Source organism: Oryctolagus cuniculus, chromosome 10, assembly GCF_051225735.1.
Source record: "Oryctolagus cuniculus isolate XC-2025 breed Fujian yellow rabbit chromosome 10, ASM5122573v1, whole genome shotgun sequence".
In the NCBI taxonomy this organism is placed as follows: domain Eukaryota; kingdom Metazoa; phylum Chordata; class Mammalia; order Lagomorpha; family Leporidae; genus Oryctolagus; species Oryctolagus cuniculus.
The window spans coordinates 56,342,560-56,357,846 of record NC_142876.1 but is presented as its reverse complement, the minus strand read 5'-3'; the positions used below and the strand labels follow the sequence as shown (position 1 = coordinate 56,357,846).

Sequence of the window (15,287 nt, the reverse complement as noted above, 5' to 3'; positions counted from 1 at the left end):
TAAGGCTACTGATTTGAATCGTTCTTTTTGATATATGCAGTTACAACCATAAATATATAGGACTTCTTTAGTGACACCCCATATCTAATTTCCTTTGTGATTTATTTGACCCATTGGTTATTTAGGAGTATGTTAGTTAATTTCCATGTGTCTGTGAATTTCTCAGTTTTCTTCTGTTACTGATTGCTCATTTCATTCTGCTGAGATCAGAGAATATATTTGTTTGATTTCAGTTCTTTGAGGTTCACTGAGGCTTGTTTTATGGGCTAACATGTGGCTTATCCTGGACGATATTTCCTGTGTCCTTTTAAACAACAGATATTCTTCTTTTCTTGAGGGAATGTCCTACTCCTACTGATATCAACTAGGTCTAGTTGCTTTATATTGTTGTTAAATTCATCTGTTTTGTTGTTGATATTCTTCATGTTGTTCTTTCCATTATTGAAAATTGATTATTGGAGTCTTCAACTATTATTTTTAAATGGATATTTCTCCCTTAATTTCTCCCTTAAGTTCTATCAATTTTTGCTTCATATATCTGAAATCCTATTGTTAGATGTATATATGTTATAATAATGTTTTCCTGGTAGATTCACCTTCTTATCTTTATAAACTGTTTTTCTTTTTTCTCTAATTTTTGCCTTAAGGTCGACTGTTTTCTTAGATTTATTTATTTGAAAGGCAAAGTTACAGAGAGGCAGAGAGAGAGAGAGAGAGAACAAGAGGTCTTCCATCTGCTAGTTCACTCCTCAAATGGCCCCAGTGGCTGGAGCTGCACCAATCCAAAGCCAGGAGCCAGGAGCTTCTTCCAGGTCTCCCACATGGGTGCAAGGGCCCAAGCACTTGGGCCATCTTCCACTGCTTTCTCAGGCCATAGCAGAGAGCTGAATCGGAAATGGAGCAGCCGAGTCTCAAACGAGCACCTATATGGAAATCCATTTGGGATGCTGACACTGAAGACCAGGGCTTTAACCTGCTGTGCCACCGCACTGGTCCCCCTCAACACAATTTCTAGAATAGTTCATCTACATTCCTAATTTGAGGTGCCATCTTCATATTATATTAAATTCTTGTGTATGTTTTTACATCTATTTATTTTTTTAAACAATCAATGAGATGGTTAATCTATGGCAAAGAGGCACGAGAGAGAAAGAGAGAGAGTGTGTATGTGTGCACGTGTGCACAAGAGTATGCTCCTATCTACTGGTTCATTCCCCAGTTGTCCTCAGTGGTTCCAGTCCAGGCCAGGGGCTGAAGCAAGGAGCCAGGTACTCAACCTAGGTCTCTAGTGTGGGTGGCAGGAACCCAATCACTTGGGCCATGACTGCTTCTTCCCAGAATCTGAATTAGCAGGAAGCTGGCCTTAGGAATCAAAGCTGGATATCTAACCCAGGTCTTCCAAATGGGATATGAGCATCTTAACTTCCAGGCCAAAAACCTATCCCTGCATCTATTTCTTTTTTTTTTTTTTTTTTTTTTTTTTTTTTTTTTTTTGACAGGCAGAGTGGACAGTGAGAGAGAGAGAGAGAAAGGTCTTCCTTTGCCGTTGGTTCACCCTCCAATGGCCAATGGCTGCCGCGACCTGCACGCTGTGGCCGGCGCACCGCGCTGATCCGATGGCAGGAGCCAGGTGCTTCTCCTGGTCTCCCATGGGGTGCAGGGCCCAAGTACTTGGGCCATCCTCCACTGCACTCCCTGGCCACAGCAGAGAGCTGGCCTGGAAGAGGGGCAACTGGGACAGAATCCGGCACCCCGTCCGGGACTAGAACCCAGTGTGCCAGCGCCGCAAGGCGGAGGATTAGCCTAGTGAGCCGCGGCGCCGGCCTCCTGCATCTATTTCTTACAATCTTTTTTTGTTCCATTCTCCTGTTTGTCTAATGCACCCAGACCCCAGTGTATTATTCACTGAAGTTTTATAACATATCATATTATATCATGTAGCTTCTAATTTTTTTAAGGATGTTTGCAGCCATTTATTGTATGCTTATTTTTTCATATCAATGTAACATAAGTTTGCCTAGTTAAAATATTATATAATTCTAATACTAGTTCAGTAATATTATTTGGCTTATTTAAATTTTAAAAACTTGTTCATTTGAGAGACAGTGAGATAGAGACAGACAAACAGACATAGATCGAAGGGTTGCCTGTCCCTTGGTTTACTCCCCAAATGCCTGCATCAGCTAGGGTTGGGCCAGGCCACAGCGAGGAATCAGGAACACAGTCCAGGTCTCCTCTGGGTGGTAGGGACCCAATTACTTGAGCCATTACCACTGCCTTACAGGGTATGTATTAGCAGGAAGTGAATTCCAGGAATTCATTCTCATATGGGCATCCCAACCAGTGTCTCAACAACTAAGCCTAATTGTCTCCCTGATTGGCATATTTTTTACTTTGAATATTCCTGTTTGGAAACATGGTTGTGTGTTCATGTTTACTCAGGCCTATTTTTATGAACTTCAGAAGCACTTAAAAAATGTTAAGTATGCCTAATAAGAAAACTTCAAACAGATAGAATAGGCTCCAATGATTATCAACACAGGGCAATTATTACTTAATCTTACTGCCTCTTCAGTGTTTTAAGACAATCCTTAGACACTGTGTTCAGAAATATAAATTTTTTTCATATAGTTGCATACTTACTGATTAAGCTTATTCCTATGCATGTTAACAATAGATTGTTAATATACATGAAGACTTATTTCTGTACATTAATTTTGGAACCTTTCATTATTTAAAAATATTGGTCTATGCTTTTATTCATTTGAATAAATAAGGTGAGGCCTGCATTGTGGTGCAGCAGGTAAAGCTGCCACCTGTGATGCTGCCAACCCATATGATTTGTGTCCTGGCTGCTCCACTTCAGATCCAGTTCCCTATTGATGCCCTGGGGAAAGCAGTGGAAGATGGCCCAAGTCTATGGGCCGCTGCACCTATGTGGGACATGGAGATGAGGCTCCTGGGTTTGGCCTGGTCCAGCCCTGGCCATTGTGGCTATCTGGGGAGTAAACCAGTGGATGGAAAATCTCTGTCTCTCTCTGTCCCTCTCTCTGTCTCTCTCTCCTTCTCCCCACCCCTCCCCATAATTCTGACTTTCAAATAAATAAATAAATCTTAAAAAAAAAAAAAAAAAAGGTGGGGCAGCACTGTGTCGTAGCAGGTAAAGCCGCTGCCTGCAAGGCTGGCATCCCATATGGGCACCCGTTTGAGTCCCGGCTGCTCCACTTCTGATCCAGCTCTCTGCTGTGGCCTGGGAAAGCAGTAGAAGATGGCCCAAGTCTTTGGGCCCTTGCACCCATGTAGGAAACCCAGAAGAAGCTCTTGGCTCCTACCTTCGGATCACTGCAGCTCTGGCTGTTGCGGCCATCGGGGGAGTGAACCAGCGGATGGAAGACCTCTCTCTCTCTGCCTTTCCTTTTCTCTTCTGTGTAACTCTAACTTTAAAATAAATCTTTAAAAAAAAAGGAGAGCGAGAGAGAGGCCAGTGCAGTAGTGTAGCAGGTTAAGCCACCGCACCATAGCACTGGCCCCCAAAATGAATAAATCTTGAAAAAAGAATGAATGAATGGAAGGAAGGAAGAAAAAACAAGGTGAATTACCACTCTTCATAATTTATTACCAGATTTTACCTATGTGTTTATCTGGACTGTCAGAGATATGAAAAAATTATAGGGATAAATCAGTATAATTGGCTACTAATCTTGTTCCAGACAACATGATTGTGGCCTGAAACATAATGTCCAACACTTGTAATGGCACAGCAAACTTATTCGGGATACCTCTTGTGTAAGGCTCTCTTGTTAAGACGTGAAAAAAAAAAAAAAAAAAACAGCTGCCTTCAGTTTCCTACAAGCTTGTGATGTTGTACTGGTATTTGCTAGCCTCTGTTCTTCCCACAGCCCTTGTCATCACTCCCTGGTGGTAAGAAGAACCGTAAAATTCCCGTCAGCAGGGAACTATTTAATTCTTTTGATTTCTTAGGGGAAGCACAGATTAAATGAATTAGGAATCATGCTATGGTATGAGTAATAGTGTTTTGTTTTTTGAGGATTTATTTAATTGAAAGGCAGAGTTACACAGAGAGAGGGAGACAGAGAGAGAGAGAGAGATGTTCCATCTGCTGGTTCACTCCCCAAAGAGGGCAATGGCCAGGCCAAAGCCAGGAGCCAGGAGCTTCTTCTAGGTCTCCCACGTGGATGCAGGGGCCCAAGTACCTGGACCATCTTCTACTCCTTTCCTAGGTGCATTAGCAGGGAGCTGGATGAGAAGTAGAGCAGCTGTGATTCTAACTGGTGCCCATATGGGATGCCAGCATTGCAGGCAGTTGCTTAACCTGCTATGCCACAGTACCGGCCCCAGAGTAATAGTTTTTTAAAAAGAAATTTCTAGTGTAGTATCATCAGTATCCTGTTCTTTAGAGCGCTTCGAGTATAATAGTCCCTGTGATACTTTCCTGTGTTAACTGATCTAGCTATTCTGCCAGAGCAGAGGTAGGGACTGTGAGACTACTCGTTTCAGAAAACTCCAATTAGCCTGAGCTTTCATCTCTCCCATAGCCAACCTCTGAAACAGCATGTGATTTTTGCAATTTCTATTATTATCTGAATCCAAATACATGGGAGTGATCCTGTGGATGTACTGGTAATGCAGTAAAATAATTCTAGATTATTCCAAAATTAAAGTAGCTTTGTTTTAGAGAAAAGTTCTTTCTCCTAAATTACAATGAGTTAGTTGGTATGATACTTTTTAAATGGCAGACTCATTCTAGATAGAGATAAATATGCCAAAATATGTTTTGGGGCCGGCACTGTAGCATTGTAGGCTAAGCCTCCACTTGTGGTGCCAGCGTCCTATATGGGCGCTGGTTCATGACCCTGCTGTTCCCTCTTCCAATCCAGCTCATTACTAATACACCTAGGAAAGCAGTGGAAGATGGTCTCAGTGCTTGGGCCCCCACACCCACTTGGGAGACAAGGAAGAAGCTCTTGGCTCCTGGCTTCGGATTGGCCCACTCCGGCCATTGTGGCCATCTGGGGAGTGAACCAGTGGATGGAAAACCTTTTTCTCTGTCTCTCCTTCTCTCTGTATGTAACTGTGCCTCTGAAGTAAATGAATTCTTTTTTAAATTAAAAAAAAATATGGTTTTGAGGGAAACTGTGGAAACAGTTTTCTGTGGAGCATGATGGTATCCTTGGTGACAGGGCATCTGACTTGACTGAGTGACTACTGCTACTTAAGGTAGTAATGCTACCTCAGTGTTGTTATAGGAATTGTGTGAATTCATATTACGTGCTTAGAATAACACAAAGCACATAGTACCTTCCAGTGTTTATGAAATAAATTTAAAAAATAATAAAAAGTAAATACAGAGAAATTGACTTTCAGAATAGTTCAAGGAAAAAACTGAAATTTTACAGCCTACTTTTTCTCAACTCACACTTGTTGAATTAACTTCCTCCCTGCATATATAAACGGTTGCTAATTTAAACAACCTCTTTCATTTTAAAGATTCGCCAATTCTCAGTCCAGCTAATTCTGCAATCAATTTAAGTGGAGCTCAGGACCTGACCCGGAATAAGAATGTTGTGAAACCACTGGCTTTATCTTTGCAGGTTATAGGGAAGACATTTCCTGCAGGTGATGTTTTCCTCACTTATGTTTCTTTGATAAATACTTAGTGTATAAAAGACTTGTGTGCAATTTGACAAATTGATAGAATAAAACAGAAGCTGCTTCCACCTGCCAGTGGGCTATCTACAGTAGTGTATTACTGTACAAAGTTTGTGTTCTCTGTGTTCCAACTGCAAGAATCAGGGGATTATATTTGGCACACAAAAGAAACAAAGCAATTTGATTCAGTTCAACAAACATTTCTTGGGCACCTGCTGTGAATAGGAACTGAGGATACAAAGATAAATTAAGACTGAATCCTGACCACTGATGTCCCTGTAGTCTAACCTGGAGGGTGGGGGAAGAGCCTATATTAAGATATTCTCAAGGTACTGCAGCCTGCATGTTAGGGAATAATCAAGAGTGAATTCCTGGAGGAACCTGGTCTTTAATGATGAGGGGACACATGTTGTATGTAGGGTTGGAGAAAGGGCATTTCAAATTCAGGGAACATCAAGAACGAAGGTGAAAAGGAAAAGAAGGGAAAAGTAAGGGGGAGTGCACAGCATGATATGTGTAAAAACTTACCACTTTGGACTTTTTTAGAACTATAAAATGTTAAAATTCCATGAGTGGCAGGAGGTGAGCCAGTTGTGGGCAGGGGAATAGTCATTGGAAGCCAGGCTAAGATGGATGAATTTTTTTTTATATAACTTAAGGAGCAAAGGAATGACATAGTCATAGTCATAGTCCCACTGTGCCGCAACGCCTGCCCCACTGTTCATTTTAAGTATAATGTTTAATTGTATTTTTAAAGAGTCACCTTTTTAAAAAGATTTATTTTATTTATTTGAAAGGCAGTGTGTGTAAGAGAGAGAGAGAGAGAGAGAGAGAGAGAGAGATTCCATCAACTGGTTCACTCCCCAAATGGCCACAGTGGTTGCAGCTGAATCAGTCTGAAACCAGGAGCCAGGGGCTTCTTCCAGGTCTCCCATGTGAGTGCAGGGGCCCAAGGACTTGGCCATCTTCAGCTGCTTTTACCAAGCCATTAGTGGAGAGCTGGATTGGAAGTAGAGCAGCCAGGACTCCCAACTGGCAACATAGAGGGATGGCTATGTTGCAGTTGACAGCTTAACTCATATGCCACAATGCTGGCCCCAAGTCATTTTCTGTTGAAAATACATACAGAAATATTCAATAGTGAGATGATTTGATAAATTGGTTTGCTTCAAAATAATCCAGAATGCGTATATGTGTATATGGGGTGGGGAAGGAGGTTTGGGGTATAAATGAAACAAGATGGGCTATGCGTTGATAAATATTGAAGCTGGGTGATGAGTATTTAGAAATTTATTAGTGGCCGGCGCTGTGAAATAGCTGGTAAAGCCACCACCTACAATGCCTGCATCCCATATGGGTGCTGGTTTGAGACCTGGCTGCTCTACTTCTGATCCATCTCTCTGCCATGGCCTGGTAAAGCAGTAGAAGATGGCCCAAGTCCTTGGGCACCTGCACCCACGTGGGAGACCAGGAAGAAGGTCCTGGCTCCTGGCTTCAGATCCGCCCAGCTCTGACCATTGCAGCCATTTGCCTCTCTGTAACTCTGCCTTTCAAATAAGTAAATAAATCTTTTTCTTTAAAAAAGTTCATTTATATTTCTCTCTCCTATATATATTTGAAATTTTCCATGGTATATAAGAATTTTTTTTCCTTCCTTCCAACCAACATCTCCAACTACTTCTTTGAAAATTATCCTAAAAGATCTCTTGGGACCTTGTAATTTCCTGAAATTATGGATGACATTTAATTTCAGTGAAGATATGACTTTGACGACCATAGTTGGTTTTACACAACTGGGCTGAGTCCTATCAGTAAGATTTCTTTGAACCCTAGAGTCTGATGATTGTGAGATGTCCTGTCCAGCTCTGTTGTGAGTGGCTCCTCTTCTCTTGTACTACAGATGCTGCTAATGGAAACAGTAGCCACGGAGGGAAGAGCAGTGCCCCGAGCTCCACGCTCCCCCGCCCAGGGAATTACTCTTTGTCACCAAGGCCTAGTCAGGCATCAGGAGACCAAGGTACAGTACCCATCTTAGAGTCTTTAAGTAATGCACTTAATAATGGCAAAGCGTGTTGCAAATTTTGGAACAGTGATTATCTGACAACATCCTCTAGGTTTTTCCTTAGCTTGTCATATAATATTTTGAAAGTTTATGGTTGCTGTGAACAGTAGTGATTATCTTTATTATTCTACATGGATGAGTGTAACTGGTGAGTAATGTTGAAACAAATGTATGCGGAAGTGTCTTGGAAAAAAAACATAGACTTTGCTGACAAAACTATAGGATTTAAAGTTCCTCTCTATTGTGTGACCATGGGCAAATCTGAACCTTCCTTACTCCAGTTACAAAATGGGTATAACAATAATGCTCATTCCACAACTTTAGAGTCATTGATAGAATCAAATTAAAGAATCCGGGTAAAATTGTAAACCAGCACATAGATGTTGGTGTGATGTTAGGTGCTAAGTTAGCTTGGCTTTTTCTAAATTTATCTTTAACTCTGGAAGGAGGACTTTGATTTTTCTGAGTGTGATTATCTATGGTCCTGTGTCACTTTGGCATTCCTTATGTTTTACAAAATGCTGAGGACAAAGCCATCTTTCTTTTTGCTTTCAGCTCCCATGTTCATTTCTGGGCCACCAAAGAAACGGCACCGAGGGTGGTATCCTGGATCACCCGTCCCCCAACCTGGTTTAGTTGTACCTGTTCCTACAGTTCGCCCTCTTTCAAGAACTGGTAAGATTTTAATAGAAGACATATTTTTTAAAGTTTTTTTCTTAATTTGCAGATATCCCTTCTATTCTTTCTCTGAACCTCTGAAGATAAACTTCCTTAACTAATCGTTGGGTCTAGTGGATTATCAAATTATTGATAGTAGCTACTATTTTGTCTCCATCACTTTTGCCTTTCCTACAAGAACATTCAACCTTTAACTTAGTTTTAGCCCAAAACATTAATAAGCTATTCATTATAGAGGGCATAATGCTACCAACACGCCATCATAGAACAAAAAATGGACTTGCTTTGCCAGTGGTGACGTTAGATTTGCCTTCCTGTGTTCTAGTTCTTTATGTGACTAAGGCTTGTTATTTCTGGTCTTCATGCTTCAGTCTTTAGATGGAAATCTGAAAAAACAACTTGTTCTCCTTTATAATACCCAGACTCTGGCCATTTGGTACTCACACATTTAAATATTCAAATGTTTGCCTACCTTGCTGTACTAAACACAGATTATTGTAAACATTAGTTTTATAGGAGCCTTTACATGTTTACATTTGTTAGAATAAATTGTTCTCTACATAGAGAACTTAGATACACAAAGAATCATGCCAGTATTCTGTGGTTGCCCCTTGGTAGTGTTGATCAGTGTCCTTCACACTTTACCATGCATTTCAAAATTTATGTAATGAGCAGAAATGTCTTTGATAATCTGGGAGAAAAAGATAAAATACAAAAGCAAAAGATTGCATGTGAAAGAAAAAAAAAAACAACTAGAAGGAAAGCCACCAAAATGCTAAATAATAGTTATCTCCAGAGGATATGATCCTATCATATCATATTGACTTTTTCCTCCTTTAGTTTTTCTCACTTCTGATTTTGTATTATACGCATTAATTACTCTAATTAAAAAACGAGCTTTTAGACTTCAAAGACTTATTTATTAAAAGCGTTAAAATTGCATTGCATTCTGTTGTATTTTATTTTTCTTCCATGATTAATGCTTCTTGTTGAACAACTTCTGTTTTCCAGAGCCTTTTTTATCTAACCCAGTTCCACAGACCCCATTAACTGGAATTTTACAACCTCGGCCCATTCCTGCAGGGGAAACTGTAATTGTTCCTGAAAACCTGCTGAGTAACTCAGGAGTTAGACCAGTTATTCTTATAGGTAAGGCAAAAGGAATTTCAAGTTGTCTGTTTTTTTGAATCTAGGAATGTTTCTCCATTTTACCGTTTGTATGTTTATTCATGTATTCATGAATATATTCATCTATCCCGCCACTGATTCTTTCAGCTTTTATTGGTCAACTCCTCATGCTACAAGGGTACTTTCAAAAAGTTTGTGGGGAATGAAATTAGATGTTTATTTTGGAGTAAAAAAATTTCTTTTGAAATGCTTTCATAGTTTTTTTACAATACACATTTTTCCGCGAATCTTTGGAAGACCCCTGGTGTATAGTAAACTTGTAATTAGAAGTTGAGAATAAGGCCAAGTCTTGCCCTCAAGGAGTGCTGTTTAGTGAGGGAGTCTAACCTCCCATTAACCATTGGAGTTAGTAAATAGCCATTACAACACACTCTGATAAGAGCTGGTAGAGGTTCACAGCCAAGAGCTACTGGAGCTCAAGGAGAGAGGGCTTACCTCTGCCTACAGGAGTCTGTGCAGACGTGATGTCCTGGAGGTCTGTAAGAGTGGACAGCAGGGGAGAGGACATTCCAGCCGAAGAGAGCTAAACCACAGAAGACAAATAACAAGCCAAGCCGGCTAACAGACCTCACTCAGGAGAACCCAGAGGCCTCCAGGTGTAGCTCTGAACCATAGGGAAACACCTGTGAATTAGCATCTTTAAGGAGCTTGAGTCCTTCCAGGCTATCAATAGACAGAAATTTTAAAAGTTAGGAGCCTTTTCCTACCCACATCAAGGGTCTTCTTGTTTAGGGGCAAGCATAGGCCAGTAGGAGACTGCCTGCTATACCTTCAGGACAAAATAGATAGGGTGTTTAAGCTCCATAGGTCTTTAAGGTGTGTTTACAGGAGGTGTTATCTTGCATCTTGTGGCTGGACTGAGCCCACAGACTTGGGTGGTTTTGCTTGAAGTCCTACCCTTTATCAAGCTGCCATATCCACCAGTCCTGGATCTGTAGGTACTGGAGGAATCCCTCTTGCTTGAATTCCATATGTTTCAGGAAGTTCTTATCAAACATTGGCATACTTCAAATAAGCCTTGAAGAGATACATGGAACAGGAGGCCCTTTGGTCTTGTGGTATCTGCCTCTTAGAAAGTCTCACAGAGGGACTATCCTCTGTGCCACACACCAAAACATATTATGTTTTCAACCTATTTTTACCCTATCTTCTCTAAGATAATTTGAGGCTATTTACTGACATTCAGAAGGAAAATCTGACAAAAATACCTAAGATAGCAAAAGGAATAGGACCCTCCATGCACGTACAACTGGCAGGATAGAATATGGCTGTTGATCAATGAAACTAGTATATGTGTGTTTTTTTTTTAAGCTAACTTCAGGAAGTAAAACATGTTACTGTAGTTTCTTCTTCTGATCTCTCACATGAAAAGAAAGCTGATCAGGAGGAACTTTATCAGAAAATGTTTTATCATTGCAGTTTTACAAAGGATACCGAGATGTTTTATAAACTCATCTATCTTCCCTGGCAGAGACAGAATGTTAACCTGTTCCTTCTGTGGGGAACAGATAAAACCATTGCAATATTTTGCTTCATTTTCATCTATTTAATATAAGGATGGAATTGAAAGCATCCAAATGAATTCACTAAGATGGAGATATAAGGGTACTTCAAAAAGATCGTGGGAAATGGAACTAAAAGATAAGTTTATTTTGGTGCAAAAAAATTTTGAAATCCATTTTCATAATATGCATTTTCCTTGAACTTTTTTGAAGACTTCTCATATTTGAGTGATTTGCTTAGCAGCTATCTAAGAGGACGTAGAACTTTATTGAACAGTTTTGATCCTAGTTGAGCTGAGCAAGTTTACCTTGTTGTACCTCTAAATTAAATATTAAGCTGTATACTTCTACTTCTACTGGGGCAGGCTATGGCACTTTACCCTATTTCTATGGAAATGTTGGTGACATTGTTGTGAGTCCTCTGCTGGTGAATTGTTACAAGATTCCACAGTTGGAAAACAAAGATTTGGAACAATTAGGGCTGACAGGCAGCCAACTCCTGAGTGTGGAAAATATGATTCTTCTGACAATACAGTATCTTGTGCGGTTGGGTAAGTTATTTTTGATAACCATTTGCTGGTGACTGTTTTTATTCTTTTTGTAGTATGTTTTTTCCTTATTTCTCACATTCATCCACACATCTCCTATTTTCCTCCTTTCACATCTACTTTTTATTTTCCTTTACCCCATTCTCTTTGACTTTCCCCCTTTCCTTTCTTGCTTCTCTGGGTCCTAAAAAAGATGAAGTGCTCCACCTAGTGTCCAGTTTCATGATGTTTCTAAGGTCTCCAAAGTACTGCTTTTAGATTATACCATTGGCAGCCCTGCTTTGGGTGATCTGGCCAGACTACCATTCTGAAAGCACGGCTGTCATTTGGAGTACAAGTCATAGGCATTGTCTGAGACAATTATTTTCCAGTTTTTCACTTAGCCTTTATGATTATGATTATTATTATTAAGCAAAAATACAGATAGACAGCACTCCCATCCACTGTTCCACTCCCTAAATGCCTGCAATGGTCAGGGCTGGATTGCAGCTAGGTTGAAGCCAGGTGTGGGTTAGGGCCGCAGCTGCAGCTGGAACCAGGAACTCAAAATGGGTCACCCACATGTGTGGCAGGAATCCAATTGCTTGAGTCATCACTGCTGCCTCCCATAATCTGTATTACCAGGAAGATGGAATCGGGAGCTGGAGCCAGGAATCAGACCCAGCACTCCAGTGGGGGATGCAGCGCCGTAGCTGGTGTCTTAACAGCTGGGCTAAATGCCCTCCTCCGCTTAGCCTTTTCATCTTGTTTATCTACTGTTCCTACTTCCATTTTTTCCCTTCTCCTACTGTACCCTTTGATGTGGTCCCTTCTTGCTTTCCTTCACTGAGGTAGTAACTGTGGACCTCCCTGGAAGGCTCCCTTGGCTTTAGGGTAAGAGGGACACATAGGTCATGAACCCTTCACTTCCTTTATTTGAAATACCCTCCTGAGCCCCTCAGTGGGTATATGCAAGTGCCCTGACAATACTGTAGTGGTTTGGCAGCATTTACATAGAAATGTCCTTTATTTTGCAAACTGCAGTAGGCCATCTACTATGCAACCTAATTATACACTCACTCCAGGACTTCAAGCCATTGAATAGTTTACTTAGAAAAATGTTAGAGATGCAAAATTACACCTGAAATTTTTGGTATGTATTCTCATGAAGTTTTTTAACGTTAGAAAATATTTCTGGTGTTAAATATGAAAACACCAAGCTAAACAGTGTTAAAAGCAATCAAAAGCTTCATCTTTCAGAGCATCGATTAGCAGCCTTGGCTAGTACTTTCAGTTCCCTGAGAGGCTGCCTTGATGTGAGCTCTGCCTTGACATCAGCTTTTGAAACTTTGAAGCTTTCAGATTTACCATGAAAACCACCTGAGATGGTGGTGTGCATGATCTTGAACTTGCCGGTCGTTCTTATTGATGGGTAATAAAATTACAAAAATCACTTTGGTCTACAACTCATTTGATATCATAATTTTAGTGGCTTCACACTGATGTTGGATTGTGTTCCAAGAGCTAAAACCAGCTTCTAGATAAACACAGAATCAGTAAAACAAGGCTTCATAGAGCAGTACAATCACAACAAACCAGGCCATGACTATACTAGTTTTTTCGATCATGACAATTTTTAAAAATGAAGTCCAAATTAATCGAGTGAATCAAAAGGTCAAAATACAACATCTTCCTTTGAATTACTAAAGGTTCTTATCTTAAAAAACAAAACAGGAAAATCTCAAAAAACAAGAAGAGTTTTTTCTTTTCTTTTCCACCTAAACTTTGTACATTGGGACTTCTCTGCCCTTCAACAATAAACCGTTCAAGAGTCCTCAGAAAAAATGTATGCCTCTGGAGGTTTTGAGAAGGCAGAAAGAGTATTTTCATGTAGGCCATATATTGTAGACAATTAACAAATAAATACGGACTGTTAAAGGACAGTTTTACTACGTTGGAGGCTGAGCTACTTGAAACAGAGAAGAAAAGCAAGATTCTTCCAAAGGAACAGGCCTCTCCACCAGTCTCTTTAAACACATTTTTCTGTTATTTCACAATCTGAAAATCTTTTGAAGTAGATAATGAAATCAGAAAATCCAGAGATTCTTGGAGGGCCCTGAGTCTGCAGGAACCATGCCTTTTCCTATTAGGGTAGCTCTATCTGAAAAACTATCAGAACTAATGCCTGGGCTAAACTGAGTTACTGGAGACAAGCACTTAAATGGAAAAAATACTATTATTAAGCTTGCAAAAAGTGGAGAAAAGGCTCCTGCAATTTAGCTGTAATGACTGAGGATGAAGAAGTGATGATCAGTGATTGGAAGCAAGGCATTTTACTTAAAGAGTCAAACCTCATTTAAACTTTAATGCATCTCCCCACTTCTCGATTCCTAATAGTGATTCAGTCAAAACTCCATAAAAGGGAGTCTTCAGACAACAGAGATCCTGTGAACTTGTTAGATAATTTTATTTTCCTAGAATGCCTTTATATTTGGAATTAATGATGCTTCCTAATACAACATGATACTTAATCCTGGTTTGGAGGGTCTTATAGATACAACTGTTAACTCTGTCTCTGAGCCTTTAGATTGTTGGTGAAAGACATTAGGGAGTTGGAGACAGTCAGGGCCACCTGCTCTTGAGCTGCCGTGTGTTCTGGTGGAAGAAAGATTTAAATAGATGACCACTTGGTGTTCATTTGACGTGGTCATTCCAGATCTATCCACTTTGAGTGTAGTGCCCACTACCATGATGCTAATTTGATAAAGCTGAATGAAGATTAGAAGTGATGATAAAGAAAAAGACATCTGCCTCCCCCTAGCAAGTAATCAGGAAAGACATGAGAAGCATAAATATAAGTATTTTAATTTTCTTACCTTTCTAATATGAGGATTAGAAAAATCTGTCAATGAGGAGTCCACTCTCCTACCTCTCCCTGGTCTCCAGCCAACCCTGGAAAAATTATAAAATGGCTTACTTGTTAAATGTACCACATTTTACTTAATTTTGTTTATCTTAAAAACATTACTAGCCAGCGCCGTGGTTCAATAGGCTAATCCTCCGCCTTGCGGCGCTGGCACACCGGCTTCTAGTCCCGGTCGGGGCACCGGATTCTGTCCCGGTTGCCCCTCTTCCAGGCTAGCTCTCTGCTGCGGCCCAGGAGTGCAGTGGAGGATGGCCCAAGTGCTTGGGCTCTGCACCCCATGGGAGACCTGGCTCCTGCCTTCAGATCAGTGCGGTGCGCTGGCCGCAGCGGCCATTGGAGGGTGAACCAACGGCAACGGAAGACCTTTCTCTCTGTTTCTCTCTCTCACTGTCTAACTCTGCCTGTCAAAAAAAAAAAAAAAAAAAAAAAAAAAAAAAAAAAAAAAAAAAAAAACACATTACTAAGCCGCTCATTTTCCAGAAACGATAGGCGGGTCAGGGAGGCCACTAAAAGCCGTTAGAGGAAGGGAAGATTTCTGATTCTCTCCAGGTGCTGCCTCCTTGTCCAGAAGTCCAGTCCCGTGTCCCCATGTTCTTTCCTAAGGGGCTTTTAGTCCTGGTTCTGAGTCTATTGCTTCTCCTGGGTCATGGAGTCCGTGTCTGTTTAGATGCCAGGATTTCAAAGCTGGGGTTCCCACAACAAAAGGAATGACTGACTACAGGGAATGAATGTAT

General features: G+C 40.6%; 1 protein-coding gene and 1 long non-coding RNA gene across 15 annotated transcripts in view; one reads left to right on the top strand and one right to left on the bottom strand.

Moving 5' to 3' along the window:
• GREB1L (GREB1 like retinoic acid receptor coactivator) overlaps positions 1 to 15,287 on the top strand; it is a 285,560-nt gene that overhangs the window by 195,179 nt on the left and 75,094 nt on the right. For 6 of the 8 annotated variants that reach the window (XR_016214605.1, XR_016214606.1, XM_051852060.3 and 3 more), the window contains 5 exons: positions 5,509 to 5,637; positions 7,571 to 7,687; positions 8,288 to 8,407; positions 9,422 to 9,559; positions 11,466 to 11,651. Coding sequence is in view for 6 of the 8 variants with exons in the window: in XM_051852060.3 (XP_051708020.1) it covers positions 5,509 to 5,637; positions 7,571 to 7,687; positions 8,288 to 8,407; positions 9,422 to 9,559; positions 11,466 to 11,651 (690 nt within the window). In the remaining 2 variants the exon portion in view is untranslated. The remainder of the gene's footprint in view (positions 1 to 5,508; positions 5,638 to 7,570; positions 7,688 to 8,287; positions 8,408 to 9,421; positions 9,560 to 11,465; positions 11,652 to 15,287) is intronic. The other 2 variants (XM_051852064.3, XM_089305847.1) reach the window with 1 other exon arrangement.
• Positions 1 to 15,287, bottom strand: part of LOC108177133 (uncharacterized) — a 39,181-nt gene that overhangs the window by 16,845 nt on the left and 7,049 nt on the right. For 3 of the 7 annotated variants that reach the window (XR_016214616.1, XR_016214613.1, XR_016214615.1), the window contains 2 exons: positions 14,504 to 14,579; positions 10,034 to 10,121 (listed from right to left, as the gene is read on the bottom strand). This is a non-coding gene — a long non-coding RNA (uncharacterized LOC108177133). The remainder of the gene's footprint in view (positions 1 to 10,033; positions 10,122 to 14,503; positions 14,580 to 15,287) is intronic. The other 4 variants (XR_016214614.1, XR_016214618.1, XR_016214617.1 and 1 more) reach the window with 2 other exon arrangements.